The sequence below is a fragment of the Euwallacea similis genome, chromosome 23 (genome assembly GCF_039881205.1).
Source record: "Euwallacea similis isolate ESF13 chromosome 23, ESF131.1, whole genome shotgun sequence".
In the NCBI taxonomy this organism is placed as follows: domain Eukaryota; kingdom Metazoa; phylum Arthropoda; class Insecta; order Coleoptera; family Curculionidae; genus Euwallacea; species Euwallacea similis.
This window is the reverse complement of record NC_089631.1, coordinates 380,026-396,963: the sequence shown is the minus strand read 5'-3', so window position 1 is coordinate 396,963 and position 16,938 is coordinate 380,026. Positions and strand designations below refer to the sequence as shown.

At 35.9% G+C, this 16,938-nt stretch overlaps 1 protein-coding gene across 6 annotated transcripts in view; it reads left to right on the top strand.

Annotated features, from left to right (window-relative positions):
• Positions 1–16,938, top strand: part of LOC136416400 (puratrophin-1-like) — a 133,012-nt gene that overhangs the window by 21,092 nt on the left and 94,982 nt on the right. For all 6 annotated transcript variants that reach the window (XM_066401549.1, XM_066401544.1, XM_066401548.1 and 3 more), the window contains 2 exons: positions 491–1,285; positions 14,715–14,900. In XM_066401549.1, coding sequence (XP_066257646.1) covers positions 491–1,285; positions 14,715–14,900 — 981 coding nt within the window. The remainder of the gene's footprint in view (positions 1–490; positions 1,286–14,714; positions 14,901–16,938) is intronic.

The following is a 16,938-nucleotide window of genomic DNA, read 5'->3' as shown; positions in this document are numbered from 1 at the left end:
TCTGGCGGCCCGGGCGGAATTTTCAATCACCGCCCTTTTACTCCCAAGAAAAACCGCCGAGGAAATCCACCGCGCTTTCTAGTTTGCCGCCCTGGGCCGTTGCCCAACCTCGCCCCCCTCCACCCGTAAGGCCGATACTGGACATACTACCTATGTGATTAAATTTTATAGTAGTAGTGTAATTTTACGAATTTATCTAACGATAAATTTACCGCACTTGCCGACTATCCACCTAATACAATAAATCAGTAAGCGCACAGAGAATTTGACAACAATAATAAATATTCAATAATTTATCGAGTAAATAGTAATGGCTATAAGTTTATAGGTTAACGTGTTCATTAACGTCACTGGTTTTCGATCGATTGAAAAATGGCTTTAACCGGACATTCCTTTCAATTAACATTTCCCTAAATTGGACTATCTCTCTGTGAGGATATTGCCCTTTTCCTTCTGACCCCCTTTATTATTAAAAACGCTTCTGTTTCAGGTAACGCCGACAAACCAAAAGGCAATAACCTACGACGAAGAATCATGGAAACCTCGACCCGAAGACCCCCTTCAAAGAGAAAAAAGCCCAGATCCGTCAACTCCTTCAACTTCCTCCTCATCAAAAAGCAGCAGCAAAGCCAAGAAAGTCAAGAAGTACCTCAAAAAGTGCAAAAACGCCCTTGGAAGCAGTAAATCTAGCAGCTTTGACTGCGAAACTGCCTCACAAATCTCAACGAACAGCTCCTCAAGCTGGTACGTCGATCCCCGACTGGAAGGACTGATCCAGAAAGGAGAGATCCATGAGATTGTTGAGCAGTTCGAGGACGAAGTTGTTGACTTGCAAGATAGTAAAAGTGTTAAATTTGAGGTTGCAAATATCATTCAGGTGAAGCTACCAAATGGGGTTGAACCTGACGATATCTGCTCCAAAAAATCAACAAGTATTGAAGAAAATTTTCAGTCGGCTCTGAGTAGTGTCAGCACTGAGACGTTAAAATCGGACGATTGTGAGTACTTTTCTCTGGATTCTAGAACATTCGAGCGCGATGAAACCGACTACAAACACAAACAAAATGTTATTGAATTCAGCTTCCACAATAGTCGAACGAATAGTGAAAATTGGGATTATAGTGATTCTGTGACTGCTGGTGGTACTGCAGAAGTAGATAGTAAGGAAAGTTTAGGTGATGGTAAGAACTTTGTACCATTAAGTACCTCTCCAGTCTTGAGTGGTTCACAAGATGTGGTTGATGGTGCGGAGGTGGGAAATGGACTTGCAGCTAATGCTCTGCCGGTAAGTATTAGGACTAAGTTTTGATGGGCATTGCAATAACATTCTGCATCCTGCAATGCGGTATTCTAAATATGTTGTAAACAGTTGCGATGTCTCTCAAAAACGATTATGTTTCGAGCGGTGTGTTCTGGAGAAGAGCGCAATTGCAAACACAATAAGTATAATGTTTCCTCCTTAAAAATACAGGGTGTCTGGTGAGTTGACGGCTATAGGCTAAGGATGAGTTCCTTAAGGAATTTCAAGTCGAAAATGTCTAAATAACTTATGTGATTTTCCAAAGTCGCCATATGCCAAAGCAATGGTTATTCAAGACAATAAACGTCGAAACAATTCCTATCCTTGTGACCATACGAACGCCACTGTATAGGTGGAAATGTTCTGATTCCTTCAAAACATGCGCATTCATCCTACCATAGCATGTTCTTTTGATGAACCTTTCACGCTTTCATGAGTCAAGTTTCATGAGCATATCTAAAACCTTTTTTGAAATATTAAAGAATATATTTCAAGAAAATAAGTAATTGAACACTGTATCTTGTCAACGAAACGTTTCCGGACGTAAGCTATTTGGACATTTTCGACTCGAAAGTCCTTAAGAAACTCACTTTTAGCCTTTGGCCGTCGAGTCACCAGACACCCTGTATATGTGATATCTCATTATCTGGAGGACTGTGCAAAACTCTTCTGGGCCAAATTCTGCATTTCTATGCTAGTCCGTGAGTGTAAAAATTTTGAGCCAAAATGGATCGAATTCTTATCGTTCCATTCCAGAAATTATGTGACTTTAAAGCCTTTAGAAGTCAGAGTTATCTCGGTTTTAGCTCAAATTTCTCACAATAGTTGAGAAGTTCCATGTGTATCTAACCTTCTGAAGCCACAACGAACCGAGACACCTGCTGCTATGAACTTGTGGATCTTGTCAGAAATAGACTTGCTCTAAATCATGTTAATTCGTGGCATTGTGTGAGAGTTTCCCTTATAATCCGATAAAAAAGGAGAAGGTCAAAAATGAAGCACCGGAGTCACCTATAAAAGAGCGCTCTTGACAACAAACAATTTCGTCAAAGATTTGATGTTTTAAAATTTGATTTGGATCAACTTTTCTGAGTGGTTTTTCCTTTTTGTCTGCTTCCTTGCCAGTGTTGAAAATATAAAGGATTCTTAAATATTACATGCATTGAATGACCCAATTTGATCCCATTTAGACGATATAAAGGTGTCCCCACAGGTCAAAGGTTCCCCATTCCGGAAGCTTTAGCAAAAAGCACGAGATCCGTGCACTTTCACCTCAAGCCGCACTGTGTCGCCTTTGCCGTAGCCATACGTCCCAAGTGCGGTAATAATTCTCTTACGTAACCCTGGCATATAGGTCAATTTTTGGTCCTGAACAAGATATTGTTTTGACAATCCTTGCAATAATTAAAAAATACGTCAGAAGTTCCATAATGCGTGTACGCATTCAGCAATTATCTAGTCATACCATCGCTGAAAATCGACCATGAATAGCGTCTTTTCCCTAATATGTCCACGCTTTCTCTGAGATAAAGATCATGCAAGTGGACAGATGTTTTTAGGTGCGTTTGAGGTTTATTGAAGAATCCTAGAAGGTCATTAATTTCTGAGCCGCTCTAAGCACTATTCAAAGAATTGGAGGTAAAAACGGATTTACGTTGAGGAACAAAGGAGCAGAAAATCCAAAACTCGATTAGGAATTTAAAATTTGATTCCGCAACTAGCACAAAGAGCGATATAAGTAGAGATTTTACGACGGAGCTTTGTCGTATTTCAATGGTTTTCTCCTTATCGGTGCCATTTTATGGTTGGCCTGCTCAATCGATTTATACGTTAGACAACGATAGGTGTACGAAAGGACAAAGAAAGTTCACGAGATTTGAATCTAAATGTATGCCCTGACACGTTCGGGAATTGTAAACTCGTGTCAAACAGTTGTTGCATAATGCCGAAGTTCGGTTAACACCAACAAGTGGATCAAATCTGACTTCGTACGCTGGATATTTTATCATCGAGCCAGCTCACATCCCGATGACATAACTTTCACTTTTTGAACGGAGAACTATGATGAACAGTTTGCCTTTTGACCCGACACTCTTATTAGCCTTTAAACGAGGCACGACTTCAGGCAAAACCTCTATGCAGTTTAAGAAGTTGAATAACAATAATTTAATGAAGACATGCCACAAAAATGTTATAAATTTGACTGTAGAAAGTAAAATCCACTTGTTTGCTAATTAGCGGTTAGTGTTAACCGTCCTGAGTCTTGATTGACAAAGTTTGAGTTCCTACGGACACTTCTGAGGTAGTGTTTACCAACCGCATTTTTCACTTCCGAATGTTTACCTTCGAGAACTTAACAGTATACCGAACTTGCAGTTACATTCAATTTACGGCACTGCAGTATTTGCCCGGTTATTTATCACGAGTTTAGAAGTACTCCACGCAATCTGCGTGATGGCGGTTATTTAATAAACTTTGATTTATTTGCTCTAATCTAATAACTCCTAAACTATAAATTATACTATTTGTAACGCCTAGTTTATTTGTTTTAATAAACGCTGCCTGCCAATTATCTCTATAAACAAATTAGATTCTGCGTTGATTTGGAGAGTCATTGCATTGAAGACGCCAAAGATTTTCAAGCCTCAATGAGTCCAATGCTGCTCGCAGCGCGAGCCTTAAAAGCATTTTATCGTAAAGACTTACTTAAAGGAGAAAAATAAATAAATATTAATATATTGTGTTGACAAACACCGAAAATTGCAGAAAATTCTCTTACAGGAACAAATAGAAAGTCTCGACACCGAGACAGGGTAAAAAAGTCGAAGAACTAACTGTGCAGAGATCTAAAATCTGTCCTGGACAGATGATCCCTTAGAAGCATAGTGAGGTCGAAGAAATGGACCTATTAAAATTTGACCCATTTGATGATGACAGATATAAACCGACTGGCTCTGAATTGGAAGGTGAATGAGAGGTAATTATACTGGAGAAGACGACCAAAAAGAAGCAGGTGAAACCTCAATTAGAATACCGAAACTTCTTAATGACGAGAAATGGCAACCCGACACTTCACCGAAGAAGACGCGATGAAAAAGGGGAAGGAATAAAAACCAAACTGCGCAGAAAAGAACGTGAAGATCGTGTTAGTTTAAGTTAACTTCTTTGTAGTGATTTTGGAGAGTGATTGCATTGAAGACGGTAAACACTTGCGAAGTTTCCGATTTCTTTTCAGCCATCAAGTTTTAACATAAGTTTTATTCATCCAGGAAATTTGTTCTTTACTGTAATCATTAATGAAGGCAAGGGGTTTTCTTAAAATTTGAGGGAACCTCGAGTTCTCTAGCTGTAACCCAAACCAGGCTCAACTTTGAGGATTAATCATTCACAATATTCGTGGAAGATTAAGGGAAGTCAAGAAGAAAGGCTGCACGGCCCGGTCCAGTGTTTTAACAGTGAAGGCGGTACTACCGAAAGTGTGAACTTACAAAGCATTGAGCATAGTAGTTGGTTAATGTTATTTCAGATCATAATCCCGATTCACCCAGATGATATCTGCCCTAAAATGGGAATATAAAATTTTCTAGTACTGTTAGTTTGAACCATATAAGGTACAACCAGTATTACGATAAATACCCATTATATTCCGAAAATAACCAGCGACGCTTTACTTGGTTCACTACTGCGCAAGGTGTACGAGCTGCCAGAGACGCTTAACGCTCCATGCGCTTTGGAAATAATGTACACTAAGGCAAGTTCCAGATAAGCGTGTCTGCTGACAAAGCTAGGTCAACTTAATGTGACCGCCACATCGTGGAGAAGTATAAAATATGTGTCCGATCTATCGCGATGAAGCTGAAAATCCATGTTTTATTAATTAACAAGTTAGAAATCTTCGGACTCAGTTTAGATTGTCCAAATTTTAAAACAGCAATCTGTTAGGTTCAAAGGTGTACATTTCTTCTTAAAATTAAAATCCTCCGAAAGAAATGGGCCTGTAATTCGGTTTATTTGACGTTAATAATCCAGATTTTCAACTGTACATTAGAAAGTATTTAAGTCACTAAAATAAGCGTTATGTTATTCAACATCGACTTGTTAGGCGTCGAATTATTTCTCACCTCACGGTTAAATTTATACGTCCGTTTTAAGTAGATCAATTCAATAAATTTTCTTACCAGAACCTATTTGAATCTTCTTAAATTTTCTGACAATTAAGTCGATTGCAACATTATCGATGGAAATAACGTTAAGTGGCGACTTAAGGTAACCGATATAAGTCTAGAACTCGTTAACGCTAATTTAGTAGAACTTTAACGATAACGTCGAAGGTATGTCAAAATAAGGTTAAAGCGTGTTGAAGTAAGGTCCGGTTCTACAACTTCGTTTCATATATGATCCAGAATTTAAGTGTCGGATTTGACATATATTTCATTGTTAACTGCCAAAATCACCATCTTAACTGCAGTTGGAGTTAAAATAGAGCAACCGAGCATAAATGGCTTAAAAACTCTTTATTTCTTCGAATTTTTAACGTAGTTTTTATCTGTTTTCGTAGCAAATGGTAGATGATTCGATTTAGACTAGTGAGGATTAAAATTCGAATATCTTACATAAAATTTTTTCGAAATTTTATTATAGTGGCTTAGGTCCATGTGAACTGATGGGCCATTTAGCTGTTGCGTTGTATAATTCGGCTTTTTAACTTGAAATTTCTTCAAATTTTTAGTCAGGTCGGATTACGTGAGGTTAACAATTCGGGGTTTCAGCGCAGAGTTCCTTTCAATTGTCAATATAACTTCGAGCCTAACTCCAGATTAGAAGACGGGAATTAGGGTTGCTATCCATACTACTTCAATATATCATAATTTTGAAATTTAAATAGTTTCGAACCTCCCGAGGAATTATCGATTATTATCTCCAATCGTCCATAATTGTAATTATCGATAATTTTCGGAAAGTTTGCACGAATGCATGAGTGCTTTTTTTAAATTTATGTTGCGTGAGCATGAGAAGAAAATTTTATTTATCACATCCTCACAAAATGCGGCCGTGAGCTTGGAATATTTCATCTTGCTGTAACGTTGCTAGGACAACCACGGTAATTATCACGATAATTGTTCTAGTGAAAATAACCGCTGTAATTCATCGGTGACTCGTTCGGCGTAACAATGAGAAACCAATACTGCATTGTTGAAATATCAGATTTGACATATGAATGAAATTCTCTGAATATTTTTCAGTTTAATCCCCTATCAGAGTTTAAGGCGTGATACTTGAGGTTCATTTAATAAAATTCTTCTTGGTAAGAAACCTTTCTAACTGTATTTGAGGCCTGTAATTGGCGCCGTTTTTAAACTAATTTTTAATTGATTTAATTTTTCATTTTGTTCGCTTGTGCGTGTCTACTAGAGATAGACGTATAGGGCAATGAATTCCTCATATGGAGTCGATTATTCATATATGAAAAACTGGCTGTAATAAGGCAATTAAAAAAGTATTAGTTTTTATGTATTATAACAGTTACGTTCTATTAATTTTATGAAAGTAGATAAATGTTTTGGTTTACTTCGCTTTCGGATAAAAATTTAAATTTGTTCACATTGAACACTACCAGTTTTGACCATTGTTCAGCACAAAGATCCATCTCTAGGACCTTTCCGCTCTAGGGCTTTCGCCCTGCAAATGTCCCCTACCAAACCAAAGACAAATTAAATGGCGGTATTTAACCACAACTATTACGCATTTTATTAAGGCATTACATTCCCCATAATTCAAACTCATAGTTGCAAAATATTTGCGTTTTCTCCTCTCAAATTTAATTTACGGTTATGGACCATAAGAGACCTATTGAAAATAGAGAGTTGCTGATACTAAAACCTAAAAAAAATCTAATAACTTTACAAATTAAATTTGCCCATATTATTTTCATGGCTGATAGATTTAAGTGCACTCATAAACTCGTTTTGCAGAAATGGAAATTGCAGGGAAAATGCATCTTCAACCGAGAAAAACGATGAAATTTCCCGTCCACGCGATTTTCCTCAAAAGCTTAAACGAGGTGTTTTTATATCTCAATCACATCTAACTTCCTACAAATCAACCATTGGTGCCCATATAAGCCCTGCGCTAATTACCGATAAAAATTAACAATGCTGACCGCAAACCCACTTGGAATATATATAATGTGTCTTTAACATTTTAAGCCTTATATTACTTCGTCTTAGAAAGGATTGAGATCGACATTAAAGAACGCCGCAAATGTATTAATGAGAGACTTAGTTAACGATTGAGTCCATGCAGTGATATCATAACGTTCAAGTTATGGTATTAAGGCTAGAAATATGCTATCGGGCATTTGGCGCCATTCCTGGAACACCTTAAACTGAACTGGGTGCCATACTACCAATCAATATTCATCGTGTCTTGCTTCCCGACACATTTATCAATAATGTATCTGCAACAACATATCTGCTCATTAGTAGACCAGCAAACGTATTTGCAGCCATATTAATAAATAATCGTTAAAATGGCGGCGGCTTAATTAATATGAGTTCTGGGACATTGTCTCTTATGCAACTTTAAGATCACGATTGCAGATTTTTGCAAATTAGAACAATGCACCATATAATAATATCCGCCGGAGTGGATGTTAGTTGATAGAATTGAGTGGCAAACGTGATAGTTTTGTAATACGTCGATTATTGCTGTTGTGATAATACAATACGTGTTACGTAATAATTTATGTTCTGGTAGCAGCTCCAAGAGGGCGTATTTCTTCGTTCTTCTTTGGGACGAAGATACGAATTAAAGTCTACAATAAACCCCGTCGACGAACGACTATTTTAGCTTTACAAAGAAGGCAATTTGCAATCGACTAGTCTTTTGATAAACTGTGGACTTTTATGCAAATTTACATTTCGCTGAGCATCCAACTGATACGTCCTTTTCAGGACCAAAGAAGTTTTAAAAGAAATCAAAAGTTTTAGTTTTTGATGTGTTCAATTGTAAATTTTTCGAGATCTGTTGCGTTTAGGTATAGGACATGGCACATGAAACACACTTAGAATTTTGCGTAGAATTCGAAAATGAAATGAAAAATAAGTGTTTCCGTTTGAAAAAACAAAATTGGTGGTCGTACCTGATTTTTGAGCTATCCTGTATACATGAATTTACCATCAGAAAGACCGCAACAAAAAATAAAAGACGACGTGTCCGAGGATTTTGGCTTCTTATGTTCAGCATCTTAGTTATATGGACTGCTCCATCCAAAACTTCCACACTGTATATGCTGCAGCATCTGCTATTAATAATAACACCTTCTCATCATATTCATTTGGCCATAAAGATGATAAAGAATCATTTACAAAGCGAACAATAGAAGCAAAGTTTGTCTATTGTAATTGTTTGCATGCCACTAAATATGGTATTTCAGGTTCTCTTTCTGTCATTTTTCCTACAATCAGATTGGAAATCTATCTACCAGCACTGTCCGTAGTCTCGCCAACTGAAATCCATATATGTTCTTTACTAATATTTCCTTTAATTTTTTATATTTTTAGTTCATACAGCTTTGGCAAATAGTTTTGCGAATCGTAGATTCACTCGAAATTGGTTTTTTCATGTATTTTCCCAAAAAAACACTCTAAAAATTATTATTGAGGCAAAGCCATGGCAAATTTATGGCCACCATAGCTTGATACAAATTCAAATTTTTTTTATTCTCTTCGCTATCATCTTTTTTGATTAGCTGTTTCTCGTTGTTTTTGAAGGCATTTTGTTTTTACATGCTGTTGTAATTGGGATTTCCTGTTAACATAATGTTAACATAATGTAACCTGTTCACATAATGTAAAAATAATCAATTATTAATAATTTATTCACAGTTTTTTCACTGCGATATGCATATAAATACCTTACCTGTATATTCCATACATTGCAATTTACCAGTTCCCTTATCAAAACCAAAATATTTCTCAATTGTTGTTTTTACCCACATGCGAATCAACTTATTTTTTTATTAACTTTCGGCATTTTGCAAAAAAATAGTAACTGTTTGACATAATGCACTCAACGTTTTCAGTAAGAATAAAAATCACCTTCAACGTCGAGTACTTCTATCGCAAGATAAACAACAAAAAAATGATGAACAAAATTCCAAGTAATCTCATGCTTATATGCAAGAATATGCAAAAATATGCAAAAATATGAAAAATGTGAAAAATCATGCAAATATGCAAAATTTACAGTATTGCATTTTGATCTTTATATGATAAAACAAATTTTGATGCAATCTCCATCTTTCTATCCACTACGGCCAAAAATATGCAGTTACATAAAAATCCACTGTCTACTTATGAATGTAGATGACTCGGTGAAACGTTTAATGTTCCAAGGTAGTGGACAAATCATCGTGTGCGGAAACTATAGCAAAAGCATTCTTCAATAAAGTTGCAGCAATTTCGTTTCCAGGCCCGAGGGTGTTGCGATTTTCGAGCCAAATGATGCAACTTTCACTGTACTTCACTGGTTGTAGAGCAATTGTTGCAATTCAACGACCACCGACTACAATAAACATCGAATCGGCCACGATTTAAGATTGATTTCACTCAGATCCATGATTTGCTTTTCACCCTTGAGGCATGTGCTACGGTCACTCAACTCTTGGGCGTTTTGGTGATTATTTCCTTTTAATCCTGCCACAAACGGATACCGCGGGTATATTAAAGTACTTTAACACGAACTTAATAGTAATCCTATTAAACTAACATCTTGAGAAATATTGGCCATAGCGGAGATGTTCATAGGAGTACCGAGGAAAGGAGTGGCTCCGAAGCATATTTATGAAAATGAGTGTGTGCGAAATGTAGGTACCAGACGATTTATACGTACGAGTAGTCCTTTCCACAACGACTAACGATAATAAGGCAGTCCTAACGAGGATTTAGCTTCTTGAGAATTGAAAAGGTTCATTATTTATTTTAGGGTGCGTTACTTAGCATGCGGCAGCAAAAAAAAATTGAGAAAGGATCACGGCTTCACGTGAGTCAGTTAGAAAAGAAAGGGGCTGTCATCTATTAAGATATTTCTATTTTTTACTTTTCTCTCTATAAGGTGTCTCTGACCATAGTGCCATAAATTCAACCACATATTTTTGGTCCCAAAATATGACGAACATTTCATATAAACATTATATTGAAAGGCGCTTCGTTTTCGATATGCAGGGTGTGAAGGGTTGATTCTTGAAGATTTTTTTTTATTAATATTTTCGAAACGTTTCGAGATAAATTAATGAAAAATTTTGTATTTTACTATGACTTGCACTTTTTAAGTTTCTATGAAGAAATTGCCACATTTTTCCAGGGATAGGCAATACAGGGGGGTAGTACTTAAAAAGTACCTAAGCTTTTTTGTACTTCACTTTGTTGACGATAAATCCCTTTTTTAGTCATTTTCTTTAACAATCATTGTAATTAAGCACCGTTCCGGTAACAACGAAAAACCACCAAATTTTATTAATAAATGTTGTCATGTACTGAGAAATATCAACAATATTTTTTTGTTTCATCTCAAGATCAATTTAATTTTAAATCTGAGATTTAATAAAGTATAGTATCCACCGATTTTTTAAATCTCAATTTTCTCGAAAAATCTTAGAGATTTAGACTTTTAAGAAGAGTGACATTTTTATGTAAAAATTTTCCGTTTTAATATTATTCCTGTAAAATCGTCAATAAAGTTAGACGCAAAACAGTGTAGGTACTTTTTAAGCACTATCCCCCTGTATTACCTGCTTCTGGAAAAATGCGGCAATTTCCTTATAGAGGATTCAAAAAGAGCAGAAAAATTATGATAAAATACAAAATTTCATTAATTTATCTCATACAATTTCGGAAATATTAATAAAAAACATCCTTACGAAACAACTTTTCATACTTTGTGTATTCAAAACAAAGCGCCTTTCGATATATATCTATGTGAAGTTTTCGTCATATTTTGGGATCTAAAATACGTGGTTGAATTTATCGCAATGTTTTCGGAGACATTTTGTATATTTAAATTTCGTGCGCAAACGTGTGTGGAAAAGGGCACCATTCTCCACTAAAATGTGTTTAGAGAGTAGTTACTTTCCATACGAGTCTAGAAAAAAAAATACCACATAGCATAGAAGTATCGTTATTCCATAGTCATACGTCGCTTTTTTCAAGAATATTGAGGTTTCGAGTTCGAACTGCGGATGATAACCTGAACTAACCTCCGGGATATATTTGGTCTCTTCCTGGGTAAAATTAGAGTTCCATCTGCACCTTAAATTCATCCTTAACATGGATTAAAGCGTGCCTTCTCCCCTTGAGAAGCTGAAAAAAACTTCATCTGAAAACTCATACAAAACTTGTTTCGTAATCTCGGGAAAGTTCAACTTTTAAACTAATTTACACGTGCATCTTAAACGTAAAATAATGCCACGACATGGTCATACTGTTTGCATAGACTTAAATAGCGTGGTATATTTGACCAAATATATGAATACTTCGCACGCATTTGTAACATTACAGTATGCATTAAATCCAACGATATCAGATGTTTAAAATCAGCTTGAACGTCCAATTGGCCCGTCACCTTCGAACAGGGGGACTTTCGCTAACCTCCCTAACCAGAATTAAATGTGCGCAAAAGGTGACTATTCCTCTCAATTTAACTGACCTCTTATATTATTTCTGCAATCTCCATATGTGCGAACTCGATTAACCCTTTCTGTTGTCGTCTAAAGTGACCCTAAACCGAATTTATATACAGCGTGTTCAATGTAATTTATGTCGTAAAGGCAAACAAGAAACCCAATAAATTGGGCCTTAAAGACACCCATTTTAATAACCTTATTGTTCGTCATTTGAGGGAGCGTGTTGGCTCTGTCCTTCTCTGATTTATTTTATTTGCATTTGGACATAATGAGGGGCGTGCCCCGTTTTATGGTTTTCCTTATGGTAGAAAATTTTTGATACTTCTCCCATGAGGGTGGGTAATAAATAATTCAACCCCATAGTGAAATGTTTTCCCATCAGAAGATAAATGTTTTCCCTATCACGAATCTAATTCAATACAACTGATTACAAAGGATCTTCTTATTGTCATTGAGGGGAAAAAATCGAATTTGGGAATATCCAGCACGTGGGGGTTTGTTTGTAGGGTTGCTTGCTGCCTTTACAAATATTTATATTGATTTAAGGACTTTCTTTTTTCTCGTTTCTCTCATGATATAAGTAGTAAAGTTATGATTATATTGAAGTCAAATGACACGCTCATTAACCACCAAATTGGTTTGTACAAAGGACAGAAATTTACCACGGTTACTTACAGCGGATTCTGCTCATTAATTTGGATGAATTGAATAAAGACTTCTTATCGGATTTACATAATTTCTTATATCATAAACTAAATGGTTTAATTTTTGGGTTAGTGGATCGTTTTGGGAGAAAGTCAAAAAATCGTCCGCATTCTTCTTTAACAAACCAAAATCCATAACTTAGCTATAGAAGCCTGAAGATCAACTCTGATCATCGGCAGCTAAAACCTAATTAATGACCACATTCCCCGAACGTCAGAACGCCTATTTAGACTCGGTTTATCCAATCCAGCGTTAAAAATAAGCGTATTTTTATCCTTTTGCGATAACGACGATTTCCTGGATGAGAGATTTCCATCATTATAGGATTTCAAAGTGAATGTCGCGTTGCGGGTTCGATCCTATCTTTAAGCTTACGAATGAACGCCCGAAGCTCTTCACTGCTACAAGAAGAACCTACAGGAACTCCGTCTATGTGTTGCGGAAAGATTATAATTTTGTACTATTAGCAGATTAGAGGTTTGCATAATTAGAAGCTTTGATAGCACAGGTTTAAGTGTGTATTAGTTATGGATAGTTTCCTGCGGTTTACGTTGAAAGGTCTTATTAAACTTAATAGAATATTTCGTTCTTATTAACATAAAAAAACTCAAAAAACTATCAACTTTGCAACATCCCTTTTAGCATTGTTTGGCCAGTTCACAGACCAGACTGCGTCCTGTTAAATTCCAGAATATTGTTTTTAAACATCGATTTCATTCAGGTTTTAGTGTTCTAAACCGAAAGTCTCATTCATCGGGATCTGAGTTTTTCATCGCACGAAAATTTGCAGATTCATAACTCACAAAGTAAAAAATGAAATGACAACACTGTTGGGCCAGTTTACAGACCAGATTACGTCCTACTTGATTCCAGAGTATTTGCAGTTTTTGAAATATGTTTGGGAAAATAGCTATCTTCTTAAACTATTTTTCCAAATATCTCAGAAATAGCTCAACGTGCGGTACTATTGTAAGTTCTTCCATGACCCCATATCTCGGAAACAAAAAGAGATATTGGAACCTGGCTTGAACAAGCTTGTGCAGCTTATCTAATTGTTTAATTTGAGAGTATTTTTTGGGTAATTTCTTCATAGATTTCCAGAGGTATCGGCGCTCAAAGATTCGAAGGTTTTCGTCCTCTGTGGAAATCTAAATTGTCCGCTGTTGCTAGGCAATATCCACAAATTCTCTGCAGTGATTGAACCAAGCGTAATATAACAATAATTTATATCAGCATTTGCAGTTCCCCAACTTAAAATTGTATGAATGTCTGGGGCAACCTCATTCCTAAGGGCAGTAATTATGCCATAAATAAGCTTAAACCTAAATATATTTCTCTTATAACCTACAATGGTCCACCCAGCCAAGGAAACCTGGAAGGTGTCACAAGAAAATTGCCCAACTGGTCTTAGCAGTGTATACAGCCATAAATAACAATTGGGCAAAATTTATGGCCCACGAATAAGAAATATCTCAAGAATCGCTCTTATGGCACGTCCCTTAACTGGTTGTGATATTATACAATTCCAAAGAGGTCATTGAGTGGGTCATCTTTCATTGTTGATCACAGTTTTTGGCAGCTTAATTTGGGAGACTTAAGCCAACATTGCAGAGATCGAATCACACATTCATAAGGAAAAATTCTGCTTAGGCGAGTGCCTGTAATATATTTCATCCGACTCTAAAATCAATCACTTTATGGAGATTTTGAGAAACTGATATATTTGTGTAGAATTCAATGGGTCTTATCGCGCAAGGTGAATTTATGCCCTGTCATCATTGAAATTCCAGGTATGTTTTGAGAAATTATGCTGTGTGTGATAAATAAAATCACTGTTTTCAACGGAAAAAAGTTCCCACCCACATTCACAATACGTGCAAACGAAACATAATCGCTATTATTATGCATCCCCCTTATGCTTAACAATGAGCCCTTATGAAGGTATAAATTGCCCTCTTTTAGGGATGAAAGGGCGGAAGTTTGCATTTGTTGGGATAAATTTGGCTGACGATAGTTTCGTTCTTTTAGGTGAAAAGCGAGGTGGAAGGCCTCATAGACAAGTACTTCTGCAGTATCTACCAGAACTACTCGGAATCGAAGAAGTGCCTAGTACGCCAAGCCAGAGATCTTCTAGTTTGTGAATACCGCGGTTGCCTTAGCCGGTTTGAAAGCGAGTTTTGCTCTCAAGCTTCCAAACTTCTCCAACATCTAAAGGTAAGAAAATTACTGGTAAATTAAACTTTCAAGAGTATAAAGATAAGGAACTACAATACTCTCACCTGAAATAATATATTATTAAAAAAGAATTTCACTTTTGTAGCTACGCTATCGTTGCGGCATCTTCGGCACAAACGAAATTAAAATTAGGGTACATTTTGGCTGATTACCTCCTCGAAATACATATTAGCAATTTGCGTTTAATCCTCTTCCGTGATCGTTTTCATGCCCAAATAAAATAAGTGATATCTCCCCAAAGATCCGAAGCTCAGGCACGCAAAATTACAATCAATTACGTCTCAATCCGATCGGCACGAACGCATTATCCAAAGCGAAGAAATTGGTCCAGGGATGTGAATGAATCACTGAATTGTACTTTTCGATGTGCCCAAATTTAGTACAATTACTTTTAAGATTCAAACTTTAAAAGTACTATCGAAACTGGCTTCCTCCTTCCTAAATTCTCAGTTGCATAATTTAATTCATGTTTCTAAAGCAATTTGTCGAGAATGTTTCATGCACAAATTGTACTGCTTCTAGTACAATTTTCTTGTTCATGCCAACGTGACTGAGTTCTTCGATTCAAAGAAGAAATCAAAATCAGGCCGTGTGCCACATTTCGCCTTCATTCATGGTTTAGCCCGAAGAGAAGAGTGCAAGTTGGCAATTTTCTTCTTTTTCTCGGTTATCTCGAATATTTGACAGGTGTTTATGGATGATTTTGCATTCTTGAAAGAACGAGTTCGGGCGATTTCCCTATATGTAAGACAAATGATACGATTTCTGCATGCTGCATTGAGAGGAATGAAGATAATTGTAAAATCTTTGATAGGGAGTATTTGAAACGATATAATTCACTTTTTTTAAATAAAACCGTTCAAAAAGTCAACAAAGACGACGATTTATATATGTCAATTGTGGATATTTTATGAAAAGAAAATATAAGTCATATAGTAAAAATGATCAAAATCCCTTTAAATATTTTATGACGACTCTGCGATTAGTTTTAGAGAATTTTCAAAAATATTTTGCAACAATTTTCAAGCTAAAAATTTACTCTGCACACACAAGACAGGGCCGTGCCGTTCTCTATACAGGAATCTGCGAAAATTAACTCGACACTGAAAAACTAAATAATGTCTAAATAAATCGGATCTACAGAGAATAAACAGAGACATTATCAGACTGAAATATGTGAAAAAAGCTAAGCAGTTATTGAAAACTTTTAGCAAACTAAGTAAATAAATTTCATAACTTTCAATGTTGCAACGCGTGGGGTTAAAAAAAAAGAGTTCCAGGGAAGTTTATTATCTTAATTTTAAAATTTTTTATCACAACCCTGTAAGTACGCCGTTAGCGTTAGGATGGCCTTGGCTGAAAGCTATTTTAGGAATAATAACATTGCTGCATAAATCAGAGAGGTACTCAAAGGCGTTTGATTACATTGGGGAAAAACGTAAAAAATTCACATTTTTCGATATTGCCTGAACTCTGAATAACAACGTAGGGGTGTCCCTCTGGCGCCATTACACTTAACACATTTTGAAGAATTTTTGGAAGTCTTACGTTATACAAAGTGTCTGGAAAAATTGGTACAAAACTTAAGGAGGTGAATGTAGTGCCAAAAATAGTAAAAAAAAGTCCCAATAAACATTGATTCGACGGAGCACTATTATTGAGATATGGCCCTCTGAAGGGGTCCTATCATTTGATTAAGATACTGGAATGAAAATTATAGGTAATAATCATACCATAAGGGTCTTTAACTATCATAAGTTTAATCAAAATTGATTATAAATAACGGTAGTTTTTTAACTACCATTAACAAAATTTTTTTGAGTTTTTTAAATTCCTTTGAATTATCAAGCAAATAATATTTTTTAGCGAATTAGACCTTTTTGAACAAAAAACATCTTTTCTTTTTTTTTCATTTTTCATAATTTAGTCAAAAATAATTATTTCCTAAATAATGCATGGCTGAGAACAGGAAAGGAATAAAAAAATCGAAAAATTTCTATTAATGATAGTTAGAAAA